The sequence below is a fragment of the Polypterus senegalus genome, chromosome 10 (genome assembly GCF_016835505.1).
Source record: "Polypterus senegalus isolate Bchr_013 chromosome 10, ASM1683550v1, whole genome shotgun sequence".
Lineage (NCBI taxonomy): Eukaryota > Metazoa > Chordata > Cladistia > Polypteriformes > Polypteridae > Polypterus > Polypterus senegalus.
In genome coordinates, this window is record NC_053163.1 from 92,161,557 (window position 1) to 92,177,145 (window position 15,589).

At 39.8% G+C, this 15,589-nt stretch overlaps 2 protein-coding genes across 11 annotated transcripts in view; one reads left to right on the forward strand and one right to left on the reverse strand.

Annotated features, from left to right (window-relative positions):
• Positions 1-11,494, forward strand: part of map7d3 (MAP7 domain containing 3) — a 155,817-nt gene extending 144,323 nt beyond the window's left edge. For all 8 annotated transcript variants that reach the window (XM_039766188.1, XM_039766189.1, XM_039766192.1 and 5 more), the window contains 2 exons: positions 2,557-2,849; positions 9,118-11,494. In XM_039766188.1, the coding sequence (XP_039622122.1) occupies positions 2,557-2,839 (283 nt within the window). In that variant the 3' untranslated portion in view covers positions 2,840-2,849; positions 9,118-11,494. The remainder of the gene's footprint in view (positions 1-2,556; positions 2,850-9,117) is intronic.
• A 341-nt stretch (positions 11,495-11,835) lies between these two features.
• fhl1a (four and a half LIM domains 1a) overlaps positions 11,836-15,589 on the reverse strand; it is a 54,276-nt gene continuing 50,522 nt past the window's right edge. For all 3 annotated transcript variants that reach the window (XM_039766197.1, XM_039766198.1, XM_039766196.1), the window contains exons 5-6: positions 13,927-14,113; positions 11,836-13,559 (exon numbers count right to left, since the gene is read on the reverse strand). In XM_039766197.1, the coding sequence (XP_039622131.1) occupies positions 13,405-13,559; positions 13,927-14,113 (342 nt within the window). In that variant the 3' untranslated portion in view covers positions 11,836-13,404. The remainder of the gene's footprint in view (positions 13,560-13,926; positions 14,114-15,589) is intronic.

Below are 15,589 nucleotides of genomic sequence, written 5' to 3' on the forward strand. Positions count from 1 at the left end.
TTAGGTCCATAAATATTTGGACAAAGACAAATTTTTTCTAATTTTGGTTCTGTACATTACCACAATGAATTGTAAATGAAACAACTCAGATGCAGTTGAAGTGCAGACTTTCAGCTTTAATTCAATGGGTTGAACAAAAAGATTGCATAAAATGTGAGGCAACTAAAGCATTTTTAACGCAATCCCTTTATTTCAGGGGCTCAAAAGTAATTGGGCAAATTAAATAACTGGAAATAAAATGTTCATTTCTAATACTTGGTTGAAAACCCTTGATCTCATGGACATCACCAGATGCTGGGTTTCCTCCTTTTTAATGATCTGCCAGGCCTTTACTGCAGCGGCTTTCAGTTGCTGTTTGTTTGTGGGCCTTTCTGTCTGAATTTTAGTCTTCAACAAGTGAAATGCATGCTCATTTGGGTTAAGATCAGGTGACTGACTTGGCCATTCAAGAATTTTCCACTTATTTGCTTTAATAAACTCCTGGGTTGCTTTGGCTGTATGCTTTGGGTCATTGTCCATCTGTATCATGAAATGCCGCCCAATCAATTTGACTGCATTTAGCTGGATTTGAGCAGACAGTATGTCTCTGAACACCTCAGAATTCATTTGGCTGTTTCTGTCCTGTGTCACATCATCAATAAACACTAGTGTCCCAGTGCCACTGGCAGCCATGCACGCCCAAGCCATCACACTGCCTCCACCGTGTTTTACAGATGTGGTATGCTTTGGATAATGAGCTGTTCCACGCCTTCTCCATACTTTTTTCATGCCATCATTCTGGTACAGGTTGAACTTGGTTTCATCTGTCCAAAGAATGATTTTTCCAGAACTGTGCTGGCTTTTTTTTTTTTTTAGATGTTCTTTAGCAAAGTCCTAGCTTTTCTATTCTCGAGGCTTATGAGTGGCTTGCACCTTGCAGTTCACCCTCTGTATTTACTTTCATGCAGTCTTCTCTTTATGGTAGGCTTGGATATCGATATGCCTACCCCCTGGAGAGTGTTGTTCACTTGGTTGGCTGTTGTGAAGGGGTTTCTCTTCACCATGGAAATGATTCTGCGATCATCCACCACTGTTGTCTTCCGTGGACGCCCAGGTCTTTTTGCGTTGCTGAGTTCACCAGTGCTTGCTTTCTTTCTCAGGATGTACCAAACTGTAGATTTTGCCACTCATAATATTGTAGCAATTTCTCGGATGGGTTTTTTCTGTTTTCGCAGCTTAAGGATGGCTTCTTTCACCTGCATGGAGAGCTCCTTTGACCGCATGTTGTCTGTTCACAGCAAAATCTTCCACATGCAAGCACCACACCTCAAATCATCTCCAGACCTTTTATCTACTTAATTGATAATGACATAACGACGGACTTGTCCACACCTGCCCATGAAATAGCCTTTGAGTCAATTGTCCAATTACTTTTGAACCCCTAAAATGAAGGGATTGTGTTAAAAAATGCTTTAGTTGCCTCACATTTTTATGTAATCTTTTTGTTCATCCCACTGAATTAAAGCTGAAGGTCTGCACTTCAACTGCATCTTAGTTGTTTCATTTAAAATTTATTGTGGTAATGTACAGAACCAAAATTAGAAAAAAGTTGTCTCTGTCCAAATATTTATGGACCTAACTGTAAATATCTGACACCAAAATGAAAGGGCCGCTAGTAGGAATACCTTTAAAAAAAAAAAAAAAACTTTCCTCTAAAAGCACCAGAGCTCTCTGCATTTGGGAACCCAATACATGTTTAAAGGGCCAGGCACCTTAAGTACCTATGAAAGCACCTGCTCTCCAAAAGAGGACATAAGACTCCACCTATAAATAACCCTTGAGAGTACCTCACTGCCACCTTGCCAGTTTTCTGTGCATGTAGAAATTACTTCTTCTACAGTAACATCTTCCAAATCACACAGCCCACCAATGGCTACTTAACTATCAAACCAATTTCTTCTGAGGCCCACTGCCTCAATTTGCATTGCCCCCAAAATCCACCATTTCAAGTTCCTGTAATGAAATACAAACTATCCCTGGTCCTTCTCTTTCTGACCTACAGCCTTCTGTCCTCCTTTTTTAAGCCTGACTTCTTGTCACAGAATGTAATTTTAAAGGAGTATGTATGTAAGCTTGTAGCAGTCCTGGTCCTAGTCGTAGTAATCCTGGCACATAGAGAGATAAATGCAGTTGAACTATGTTGCATGTTGACAAGATTTGATTCATGACACTTATAAAAGGGGGATTTATTTGAGTGAATGGGTAAAATGTATCCATTCATGGTTAAGGAAGAGTAGAGTCTGTAATGTATTTGCAAATATTTAATTTAGAATAATTATAAGGCAAAAAAACACTATCACTGGTAATTGCAAAAAAATACATTTCTTATAATGGAAAACAGATTTTTGTGATGCATTTATAAAGCAGAAAAATACTTAAGATTCACAAGTGGTATTAACAATAACTTTAGTCAAACAGTGTCATGCCACTTCAATTTATGGACTTGAAATTTCTTGACATTGATTTGGGTGTTAGTGTCTCTGTTTAATGAAAATCTTTTTTTGTTCACAATTTCAGCTTTACATCTAAAGGGGCCCTTGTGGACTCGGAGTTCTTGCACTTGAATGAAGATGTCAAAAAAGGGTTGTTGCAAAACCTTAATGGCAAATCAGGGTCATGGACTTTTGAAGAATTCATAGATCTTGGAGTTCATTCCAAATCAGCACTTATAACTGTAGATGGCATTAATGCAGATGACTGCAACCAAAACCTTATAGAAGTTTCAGACATTCCTAATGGTCCCATGGTAGCATTTGAGGACAATGGAGCTGTGACTTCACTGAGCAAATCCAACAGTTAAGATTTAACAGGTAACACGTCTTCTCATTTTATTTTATTATTTTTTTTTTTTTCCTTTATTTGGTGTCTCCCCTCATAGTCTTAACTCGGTATATTACAGTACATTACAGATTGTTTTGTGTGTTAAATATGTAATTTTATTTTTAAGTGCACATAATATTCTAAATGTTTGCAGTACACTGGACTTGAAAATGCAGTACAGATTACTTGTTCAATGCTGATTTCTCACTGATGAGCAGTTGTCTAGCCAAGCAGGTAACAAGCCCACTTTGATCCATTTAAAATGCATCTACTGTAACTCCATTCCTGTCTCTTCAGTGTGAACAGCAGGCATGGAGAATTGATAGGCTCAACTTGGTAGACTATAAGGTATTTGTCTTCCAGTTCTCATTGTGGGTTAGAGGAGGAGTTGTGCTGACAAATTTTGAGCACAGAAATGTTTTAATTTTTAACATTTCGGCTTGTCAATAATATACTTGGATGGCAGACGTGGAGACACCGACACCAAAAGGTGGTATTTCCTAAAACAATAGTGGGTTTTATTTACAGGTGCACAAAAACACAAAAATGTCCCAATCAAAAATAGTGAATGATATTTACAGTGACTTACCAGACCCAAAAATAAAACTCATTTCAAAATTTTTTATATATGCATATACAGTAGTCTTCCTAAATAAAGAAACCATAATCTGGAAGAAACCTCACAAAACAAAGTCAAATAAATCCCAAAAATATTTAATAAGAAGAGGAAAAAAAAGATACCTCCACCAAAACAATGCTACAGTTAGGAGATATCTGTAATACTTAAATACAAAAGAAAATATATACAAATATGGCACAAGCTGCCATGTTTGATATACTGTAAGTTAAGCTATACCAACCATACTCTCCACCTGACTGAGTCCAAAGATGATCCCTAGAGGTAGGAAGTGCCTCTTATACCTGGGATCAAAACTTCCAGCCAATCTGGTGAGACGCCGCTCTCTTTTCCCAATTGCGGCTGCCGCCATTATATTCTGCACAGGTGCTATTGCCAATCCCTGCAAGGCATGTGTTAAATAGGTTAGCAGCCTTGCATGCACACGAGTGGGCACAAGCACCCCTACATCTTGCTTTCCGCAGACATGCCAATGCCTCCTCCAGATAGTAAGTGACTTTTCTTGGGATTTTCTCTTTAAAATAAATGCATGTCTGCCCAGCAATAGTAAATGCTCCTCACTTCTTGCTTTATTCATGGCAAGGCAGACACACAGTATCCAATAGGCCTGAAATGGACACGCACCCTAACCATTGCCAGTGCCACACCTCGGAAACTTGTCAAAGTTAAAAATTCTCGCATAAACACAACCTTACACTTCAACAGTTTAAACATCTAAGTGCTTTAACTTTTTTTTTTTTTTCATATGTGTAATTCATCTTTATACTACTCTTAGACCCTTTTTCTTTAAAGCAGTAATCATCTTGTAACAGCCGACCCCTTACCCAGCCAGCAGCTACACCTCCAAGACCTGTGGCCTGGATAAATTACTGAGGTGAATCTTATAAAATCAAGCCATAACTCTTAACAAATACAATTTTCCCCACAAGCGACTTATTAAATATAGGCACACAAAAGCAGATATGTAAAATTAAGTAATTAATTATATTAAATGAAATAACAAAAAATACAACTTTCACAAGTAAAAAAAATATATATATATATCCCTCCACCAAAGCAACAATGTGACACCACCATATATTTACACAGTAAACCCTCTCTTGCCCCTGTAACAAACAACAACAAATGAAATATGGAATGAATGATCGTGAACTTGAGTCCGAGTATAAAACTGTCCTGAATGCGGATGACTGGTAAACAGATATGTGATGCGTTTGTATTTCCCGGAACAAATGGAACAACCTCACCATGAATCCTCGATTTGTGGTGGATGATGTAGTCCGACCCCGGGGTCTCTGGCGATGATTGAATTGACGCAAGTCCGGCAAAATGAAAAACAAACTGGTATCAAAAGCACGATGTGGAAAACAGCAGGTACTGGTGGTTCGTGGTAATGAATTGTGATCTCCTTCTTTCTCCTCTCCTCTCTCTTTTACTTTGTTCCCACCTGATTGTTTAAATGGTTAAGAGCCAGATGTAACTGATTGTGATTGAAAGCAGGTGCTTTCCATCTTGGGGCTGTGGTCTCTTCCATTATCCATTCCCCCTGTATTTACGGGGACGACATTCACTGACGCACACATAAACAGCAAACGGGGCGATGGAAACAAAACGCACTTAGTACTAACATTGACAACACTATTACTATGTAGCCCCCCTACAATCTGGCCATAAAAGCTTTATCCATTTGTCCTCAAAACCTTCAAGGTGCTTTTTGGCAAAGCTCAGTCAAGACTTAATGTGGCTTTTCTTGCCACCCTCCCATACAAGCCACATTTCGGGTGCATTTGTGATATTGTTGTCACATGCACACAATAACTGCTCTTTGCCAAAAATTCCTGTAACTGCTTCACAGTTACCATAGGCCTCTTGGTAGGCTCTCTGAGCCGCAACAACATTTACAGTAAAACCTTGGATTGCGAGCAACTTTTAATTTAAACGAGCAAGGTCTTGCAATACGAGTAGTACGTATATGTTTTGTCTGCTGAGCATCACATGATCAAAACTTCTCTCTCACAGCTGGATTGTGGGTAATCGTCTCTCATTCTCGGTCTCCGTTGATGTGCCTCACTCATATAGTCAACATCCGTACGAGCATATACTGTCCACTATAGCATTGTGGCCACATGTGTGTTTTGTAACGTGCGTGTTCCTGTCTTGCACCCCAAAACACGAAGCTGAGTCCCAGTACTTTAGCAACACCAGCTTTATTCAGCTTGAAACAGGAACAGCACAGTTATTTATTGTACCGGGATCTGCCACTCTCCTATACACAGACACAGCAGTCAGGCAGGGTCATGTCCAGGTTAGTGGCCAAGTAATACTGTACCCTGTGCATTTATAATGTTCCCTGTATCACCCATCAACAGCAGGTGCTTATAGCATGTCTGCGATCTTTTTGGATTCGCTTTTACAGTGAACTGCTACAGTGCTGGGAGCCTGCGGTTGCTTCAGGATGCTCTTCCGCTTGTTATCCTCTTGGGTGGAATCCCAAAAGAGTTTAGAAACCTTACAGTGCGTAAAGCATTTTTTTATTTTGTGTCCAAGTGTAGTGACTCTTAAGGCAAAAGCAACGAGGCTCCTTGTTAAAGTCGCAAAAAAAAAAGAAGATTCCAGTGAGCCAACACATAGCAGGGATTCCATTAGTTAGAGTGAAAGTTCTCCTAAACAATAACCTTTCTCTCTCTCTCGTCTCCCTCACACCAGCCATGATTCTTTGCAAGGTAAAGTGCAGGTTAATTTGTTTTATGTATTTTTACTTTCTATTTTGTTTTAATCATTTTTATATGAATAGTTTTGGGTTGTGAAGCGAATTATCTTCGTTTCCATTATCCATCTTTTGGGAAATTCTCTTTGATATATGAGTGCTTTGGATTACAAGCAGGTTTCCTGAACAAATTATGCTCGCAATCCAAGGTTCCACTGTATTTACGATAGCACGTTTTCATACATCAGTGTAGCTCAAAGTGCTTTACAAGATGACAAAGAGAAAGTTACTAGAAAATAAGAACAATTAAGACAAGGAAATAATATAAAAAAAATAAGTAACAAAAGAAAACAGTAAGCCTAGAGGAAAAAATAAATAAATCTGCAGTTTCTTCAAGGCCAAAATACCACCCAGCCCCCACTGGCCATTCTACCTAATATAACTGTTCCTAAATCAAACCTCTTAGTTTTCGCGCTTCACATGATAGGATTTGCCAAGTTTCCTCCTCGCGGCCTGGTCCAGGAAGGGTCCTAGTAGTACCAGACACTTTCTGCTTCTTGATTAGGGACTTCACTGTGCTCCTAGGAACTGATAAAGCCTTAGAGATTTGTTTTTTGTCCACAGTGCCTTGCCACCCATAGTTGATTATTTGCTTTCAGTTGTACTTCCAAGCACTGGGATTCTCCAGGAATCTTGTTATGCTAAACTAATCACAGTGATTACAATTGACCATTGGTGGAATGCTTTAACCATCTGATTGCTGTTTCTTTAATTTTTTTTTTTTTTATTTATTTCTGAAATGTTGCTATTATGTCTTTCACTTGGCTGTTATAAGTTGCATTGAGCAAATGCAGCTGGAGAAATATTTTTGTTTGTGTCTTCATTTCAGGCTGCAAAGCAACAAAATGTGAATATTTTGAAGGGGCTGATTCCTTTCTCTACACACTGTAAAATGCCCCTGTTAAACACACAAATGTGTGTTACTTGAGAAGAGAGCACATGCATGTGTTAAAAATAAAAATCTTACAAAGAGAATACCTTTTTGTCAATTGAGATTATACATTGACATTTAAAGACATCAATGGACGAGTGAAAATGAAGAGTTTCTTGAAGCAGGTGCTATGTCTGCTCTCTGTTGTTCAGTTTCAACAAGAGCGTCAGAGTCGATGTAAGGTTGAGAGAATTGGCACCTCTGTCTGTGCAAATATGAATTACAGAACATGGGTTTGAAATAAATTGTGCCACACCCCATCAAAAGAAGGTGAAAAGGACTGCTGTTTTGAGAGTCGGTAAGGAAGAGTGACAGGAGATGAAGACTTCAGTACTCAAAACAGCCAAAGCAATAAATGTGCTTAACAGCACTGACGCCACTTCAGCATAAGTACGAATGAAGCTGCACAGCATCCACCTGCTGAAGAAGAACTAAAATAAGTTTACATGACAAAATAGCCACAGCTTTTGATCACTTAGTATACCCAGAGACCACAATGTTTATCTAAACTCTGTTTGCTGCTGTTATATCATACTGTATAATGATGCCATAGTGAGAATGACAGAAAGATCAGAGCAGACAGAAGCACATCTCGAGTGTGTGGAGCCAAGTACCTGTAGTGGTCACCATCTGTCTCTTCTGTCGCTGAGCTCCTCACAGTCTACAGATTAATCATTCGGCTTCAGTTACCTTGCGCTACTGAGCTCCTGAACAGACAACAGCAATTTTAGCTTTTTATTTTCTCTCAGTGTTATGTCTTTGGCATTTTTTTGCTCTCTCCCTGAAGTCCTGGTAGTTTAAAAGTACATGGACTGGAGCAGATGTGGGTGGGTTTTTGTGAAGAAACCCTGGGGGGAGCTTTCTTGGCAGTGGATTTTCCCTCTATTAGCCGCACTACAGACTTTTCAAGAATATACCTATGCCTGGCCCTGCAAGACTATACTGTGTGTCAGGTAATGTCATATTAGTAGAGACGCACATTAAAGGACTGACTAAGGGGCCTAACCTAATGCTGAGGTTTAGAGACGTTGATTAAACAGCATGAGTGAGTAATTGCCCAAATACTACATTTATCAATACAAAAATATCTGTTGGTTCAGATCACTTTCAAAATAAACCTTACAGTAGGCATGCTTTCTTTGCTACAAGTTCCCCAAATACGCATTTTCAGTATTAAATCACTTTTCTGTATTTGAGTTTACTTTGTTTTAGTACTTTCTTGTTCATCTGTTTAAGCCTGGAATCCAAACTCCATGTTCATGTCCAAGACATCACTACGCTGCATTCAGAAGTTACAGTAGTCTGGGAGGGGAGCATTTTAAAAGCTGTTCCACGTTTCATTGATTGTGCCTAATGAACGTGTAATAATTCTTGGAATTGCTTAATTTGGTAGTAGTTTATTCATTTTAACATCGGAACACACAAAAGTGTGTGAAGTGGCCCCATCACTTGAAGCAGGTCTACTGAGTGGTAACAATCCAGCCGCCAGTGTTCATTTCACTGTCATCATTATTTATTTATTTTTTGTGTGTGTGCATAAATACAGTATGGAGGAACAAAGAGAAACATTTCTTGTATTTATTTGGCAGGTCTGAGCCATTTCTGGCTTTTGTGTGTATTGCATTCTCTTTGTGGATTTCCAGTTTGTTGTGCCTTTTCTTTTCAAAGCAATGCACCATTGCTGGATTCAAAGCTCCCAGAACACACAACCTTTATCAAAACTGAAATGAACTCTGTATATCAAGTGCTAATTCAACTATAAGAAGTATAACCATGCAAATGGTGATTTTGGGTCATACCTTTGCAGCTGTAACTGGACAGTCATTCCCTGAGCATAAAGCACTGCAGATGTGATGTGACGATGTTGTTTTTCTCTGAATCTATCTGAAGTCATTCACATTGCTGTCCTTTTTCTTTTATTAGATATTGGACTGCACCCACCTGGACGTCCTTGAACATTGCACTCCATGAACCAAGTCTTTATTTTGAGCACCGAATGCCTTTGTTTCAGAATGAAGCTGCTTTAACAAAGATATTTCATATCAGGAACAGAACAAAGTTATGGACGAGAAACCATACGCAGAAGACCTGAATGTGTCCTGCTTGTTTTGCACCTTGTCATCTTAAGAAATAGAAAGTAATGAGGAGAGGATCCTTTGCTTCGCTTCACGGTTTTAGTCATTTTCAACTTGCTGTTTGTTCTTTATGTAACACAAACAGCATAAATTATTTAATTTGTCATCATAATTCCATTCTAAAGAAGGTTTTGCTGAAGTCCATTGTTTCCAACTGTGCACTTGTTTTAAATTTGTAGTGACACGGGGTCAACAACCTTAAGGAGATATCTGACTGCTTTTGTGGCTCCACCAGTACACTGTCCACCATGGGCAGTTTTTTTGTTTCATCCTTACCATCTGACATTAGATTTAGTTTTATCTTTAGAAATGCTAATGACGGCTAACAGGGCTATGACGGTTGTCATCCTTGACAACAAACTGTTACATTTTGTAAGTATTTTACAGAATAAACTGAGCACAGTTCGGTCAGGAGAGCAGTGCAGAGCCCCAGTTTAAATGATTTTGAGCATAGAAACAGACTGTGTGGAGCTTTTCTGGACCAGTCAAGTGAGTTTAGCATTTGAAACGTGGGTGTTGCCCTGGGTTGGTGCGCCAGTCTTGACAGTTGGCAGCATGTACCATATGTGCCAGAGTACCCTCTGAGGGTCAGCGGTCAACTGGTGAGTCAAGGCAATGCTGTCCAGTGCCCCTCTCTGGTCAGTGCTGATTCTGTCCCGCTCAGAGGTGCATCGGACAGTTGTACTTGCTGTCTGTGACGGATGTTCTTGAAGAGCTGCTTCTTAAATTGTGTGTCAGTAGCAGCTTTAAACGGAAATATCCAAATTATTGTCGGGTTTCATTTCATATCTTTGACTGTATCTGTTTTTAAAGAGATGCTGCAGCATTTCTGTGCAGATCATCAGAAGTCCTTCTTTTTTGTATTCTTAATATGTTCTGATTTGATTTCAGTGAATTGTATTTAATTATATTTATACATATGTGCATATTTTACAAATGTATTTATAGTGTTTCAAATCAGTATTAGGCATCCAAGTTCCCTTTTATGTGGCTTCTTTTTTCTTGTGTTTACCTAACTTGTTTTTATTTTTTGCTGATGGATCCATTTCATCTTCTCAGAGCTTTTGTATTTTGTTTTTCTTTCTTGCTTTCTTTCTTTGTATCACAGACTACTTGAGAAAGTGTCTTATTTTATCTCAGGTTGACTGTTTATGTCCAGTTACCTTATTGTCCTGCTTGTCTGTCTTGTCCACACTCATGGAGAATACGCAGGGCGATTGTGGTCCTGGAAGTGCAGTGTATTACTGCATGTTTTGTTCATTTATTAGCATGAAGCATCAAAAGACCGCATGGTGTACACCGCTCTGATCGTCTGCTCAGCGCCATTCCTACAGTCTTGGTGTTTATTCGTCTGGTAGTTCCATGCAGAAGCTACTCCGTCCTGCATTCACCAGGTTCTCGCGTCGATGAGCCGTGTCCAGAAAGCTCTCTACAGTTAAGCCAGCACTGACCTCTCTGTCCAAACACGTGCTTGTGCAATGAGGCAGAACGCTCAGGAAGAAGATGGTCCCAAACACTTTGATACTGTGGTGTTTGTAAGGAAGCATGTGCTGTTCATGCAGGCCTGCCGAGTGGGAAGTGACGTACTAGACCCTCAAAGCCAAGGTACTCCTAACTACTATTACTACTTCATTACATAATCTGCACTCTGGGGAAAGTTACAGTTGTTACATAAAAGCCAAAATCTGGATTGTCTCTTACTGATTGAACAATTGCCTGTTCTGCTACAGCATGTGAACTGCTAAAAGGTGTTCAAACTTATAATCCTTTGACGAAAAGCAAAAAAAACAAAAAAGTCTTTTAAATGTTGTGTCTGACATGTCTGCTTTGAGTGGTTAGATGGCAGCGACAAAATGTCACTTGAGATGGAGCCGCGCTACACAGGCTGCTTTTCAGGTTGTCGTCCGTGTCCTCTTGTACCAGGAGAGATGCTGCTTCAGGCGCACACTTTACCGTCTGTCGCAAGCACAAACATGAGTTCCTCTTACGACTGCAATGTGTTAGATGTAGCGCAGTGCCTTAGACATGCATTGATAGGTTCTGTATTTTTGTAAAACTGCTTATCCTGAACGTGACAATCATTTAGCCGTTGGGCCCCGTGCGGAATTAACTCTCTGTAAATACTTATTGGACTTGTTTAAAATAAAGTTTTCCAGAAAAATTTTCACAGGTGATGTTTTTGTTCATAAACATTTTGGGAAGACATTACTTAATGAAGAGTGCTGAAATGTTTTATACTGAAAACACAAGTTCTTTTAAAACAACAAAAGGTGTTGGACAGCTGCACACCTTCATATTTGTATTTTCACCCATGACATTGAAACAGGATAAATCCCTGTGTAACACTAGAAATGCGAATGTTGAAATTTCCATCTAAAAACATTGGAAAAGATTTGGAGGTGAAATGTGGTCTGTGCGCTTTTCTGATTTTGATTTGCAGCGTATTCTGCATTCAGCCATTCAGATTACTGAAGTTTGTAACTGAAGACACAAAGAAAGTAAACTGTCCACTTTTGAAGGATTTTATTGGGAATCGCACATTCAGAAACCAACAGGATTAAACAGCAGAATTTATCATCCAAGTGCAAAGTAAAGCTTAACAGCACTGCAGTCGATAGGAGAGCGGCGGATGGCGCACATGCTCATCAACACAAAGTTGGGTGTCGACTTCACACTGAAGCAGTTGTGTCTCCGAGTGCTCATCTTTAAAGTGTTCACAGGAATCTCGACCGGAGCCTCACCCTGCCTTGAAGTGTGCGCCCTAGCAGATGTTTAGATTATAAAGCATTTTTACATATCTAAATAAATCAGGACAGTAGTGCAGACCCCAAAATCGGTCTTTCGGGGGCTGCCCACGAACCTTTGAGCACACCACACAGGCCTAATGCAAAGTCAGCATGCGGAAAAATCCTCAGAAACCAGACACACGATATTTTGCTGCTTAATGTCATGTAAATGTGTTATTGGGTTAATTCAAAGTAAAAGCTAAACTGAAGCGTCACTGCCATCTTGTAGATACTAAAGCTCAACGTGTCTGCCTCTAGATCTACTAACAGAAGAGAAAAAAAAAAAACTTAAAACGCATGCAAACAAGAAGCCCTTGATGTGTAAATGAAGGCCTCTTAACAATTGAAAAATGCAAGATTAACTTCTATAATCAAGTTAAACAACTGTCATCAGTATGCTTAGTAAATAAATATCCAGTCTGTTAGCTTGCAAACAAATATGGCCCTACTGTTTTCAACTGTCACAAGGTTAGTTAAAATACAAAGTGTGACAAAGGTGAAATCTGCAGAGAATGAATATTCAGCGTAGTCAACAGCCATGTTGTTAGTGCAATCTGAAGGTCTTGCTAGGGAGACGGGCTGAGCAGAGGTCTTCACAAATCTCGGGGGCTGCAGTTGCAGTACTGCATCCTCGCTGTGGCACTGCCAATGGCTGTCACAATCATTCCACTTGCACAGTGTCCGTCAGTGAGACGTGCCTGCTGTTATCCATAAGTGAGGTTATATTTGTGCAGGACTTTTCAGGAAATTAAATTATGGAATCCCCCCGACCTCGCTATACCACCACCGCCCATTTTAAAAGTTACTGTATCAAAAGGTGTTGGAGATGTTTGAACACAAGGGAAGAAGCAACCCTAGGTGAGATGATGTGCAATCCCAAGTCCTGCTGATAAACACACACACACTGGGTCACTTTGGAGTTGACAAGGGGCGTCTTTGAATGCATACAGCGACAGTGGCCAGGCAGGAGATTTGCCTGAGCCCATGAAGATGTGTGACAGCAGATGTCTTAAGAACGGCATTTGGCGTTTCTGATAAATTGAGCACACGCAACATTATGAGGTTTGGGTCCTCTTTGTCTCCCCTTACTATGTTATATTGCTGTTGACGTTAACTGTGAAATTGTTAATCCCCCCCTCCTTGAAGCTTTACAGCAGTAAATGAAAATAAATTGCAAAATTGGCAAAGGTATCCTTTTCTACAGCTAAATCAGCACTACTGGGCATAGAAAACATAAATGTGTATATTGAGATCCTGTTACTATGATCTACGGTTGCCAGTGAGGAACTTCACAGCTTCTTGGCACAATCCGGACAATAGATGTTGTCGTCGTGGCAAACAAAGCGCTTGTTGGCCAGTGAGAGGGAGCACTTCTTGCATGTGAAGCAGTACTCATGCCAGGAGTTTCCTTCATAGTTCACTACATTGGTTCCTCTGCCAAACCCTGCAAGAGAATATTTAGGCAATTCAGTTAGCAAGTTGTCTAATGTTGACAGCTTCACTGTCCACTCCAATCAACTTGACACCTCCATTTGGAGAGCCCTCTTGGTGTACTGCTGCATTCATTATTCAAGGTGTCAATGTCCTGCCCTTCATTAAAGTAAATCATTCCAGAGACATTCCTTTCATACCTGCTCACCAAGTGAAACTTTAGCTTGCGATAAAGCATCACTGAAATTGTAATGTGGGTGTAGCTTTCTGTTCTCCTTGATCATAGATCTTGTGTAATTAAGATGTGTCAGCACCAAGGAAAATCCTACATGTACACCTTCAAGATCTAAGACCCACTGGTCACCTGGGCACTGACTGACCTGTGATAGGGTTGTTGCATCCAGAGCATTTCTTGGCCACGGAGGTCTTGTAACAATCCACACAGTACATGTTGCCCTCGTGTGCAGTGAAGCGCTGACCAGCTAAGGGTTTCTTGCAGGTGTTGCAGATGAAGCACTCACCGTGCCAGGGCTGATCCTGGTAGCTTATGCCTCCAGAAGTGATCGCCTGCAAATCACAGAAAAAGTACATCCAAGACAATCATTTTTTTTAAACCAACCTCATGACCTCCATATAATGCTTTGGAAACCTCAGCACTGCCTGATGCACTACTGATCTGCAAGAATGCTGGCTATGGACTAAAGGGCTTCACACACAACATTTACAATGTAACTATGACAGGGTCCAAGACGTAAGTATGGTGCTGATGGCAGGCCTGAAGTTGCACGTATGTTGAGGTGGGCAGAAGTGAATTACACCAAACATCATTCCCCCACAGCCTATAAACTGAAATGTCCCACCACAAGACATTATCATTATTGATTACCCTAAAATATTAGATAACCCTCTGCTCGCTTAGCTCTCCAACCCCGGTGCCTGCGCTACACGTTCGCCTCTTTGCGGCTCTGCAGCTCGCGTATGAGAATGCGGATGTACAATGTACTATCTTGCATTACAGCAAGTAATTAACCATATAAAAAAATAGTAAAACGTAATAATTTGAAAGCAAATTAGATTTCATGTTGCGTTAGAAGTATTTGTTGTGTAATACGATTTTGTTCTATTTAGCTTTGAAATTAACACACACAAACTTTTTAAAGTTAATTACATTTTCGTTGATATTGCATTGAATTTTAATTCTGTGTTTAGAGTTCCATCATGACAATGCAATGTACAACTGCCAGTGAGTGAATATCGTTTCTTTCTCTCTATTAAATAAAATGACTTTTTCGAATGTTTGTCCCTGTGATTTGCTAATTGTCTTTGCAAAAGCTATTCTAATGGGAAACTAAATATTTTAATATGAATGGCATATCAAGATCTCCTTTGCTGTCTCATGTTATCCCCTGAAGATGTACTTCATTACCTTTCTTGGATACATCCTCCTTTCAACAGTAATTCGTTCAGTGGAAGACTGAACGGTGTTAACGGTTGTAGTTATTCTTCGGGATATTGTAAGTTGATGTGTTCATCTTACGCACCATCACCACCAACTGTTTCAGCACAGACTATTGATACACATTTAACCAGTTTGCCAGGTTACCGATCAAAATTTTTGGCGTTAATTTGTTTGACTTCATCGTTTCTCGGTGCTAGGATTGCCTGTGTACTTGTTTTATCTGTTGATAACCCTTCGTGATGAAATTCTTCAAAAAGATTTGGACATAATACATCCTTTTTAATTGGGAACTTAGTGAGGAAAACACTAAAATGTATAAGAGCTGAGAGAGCAAGAACTGTGTCTGTCAAAAGCATTCACACGAATGAGAGGTGAGATTACTGTGTGCATAGGTGAATATGGTGGACGGGAGGGCGGGACTTGAAAACAATCTCATGGCCAAAGTTTTGACTTGCGGGACTTGAAAGAATCTTCCAAAAAGTCTCATCTCGTTGCAGGATTTTTTTTATATAATAGAGCGATTATCTTTACTGAGTTGTCATCCAGTCTGACTGGTCGACCTTTCCCACATTAACATGAAAGGT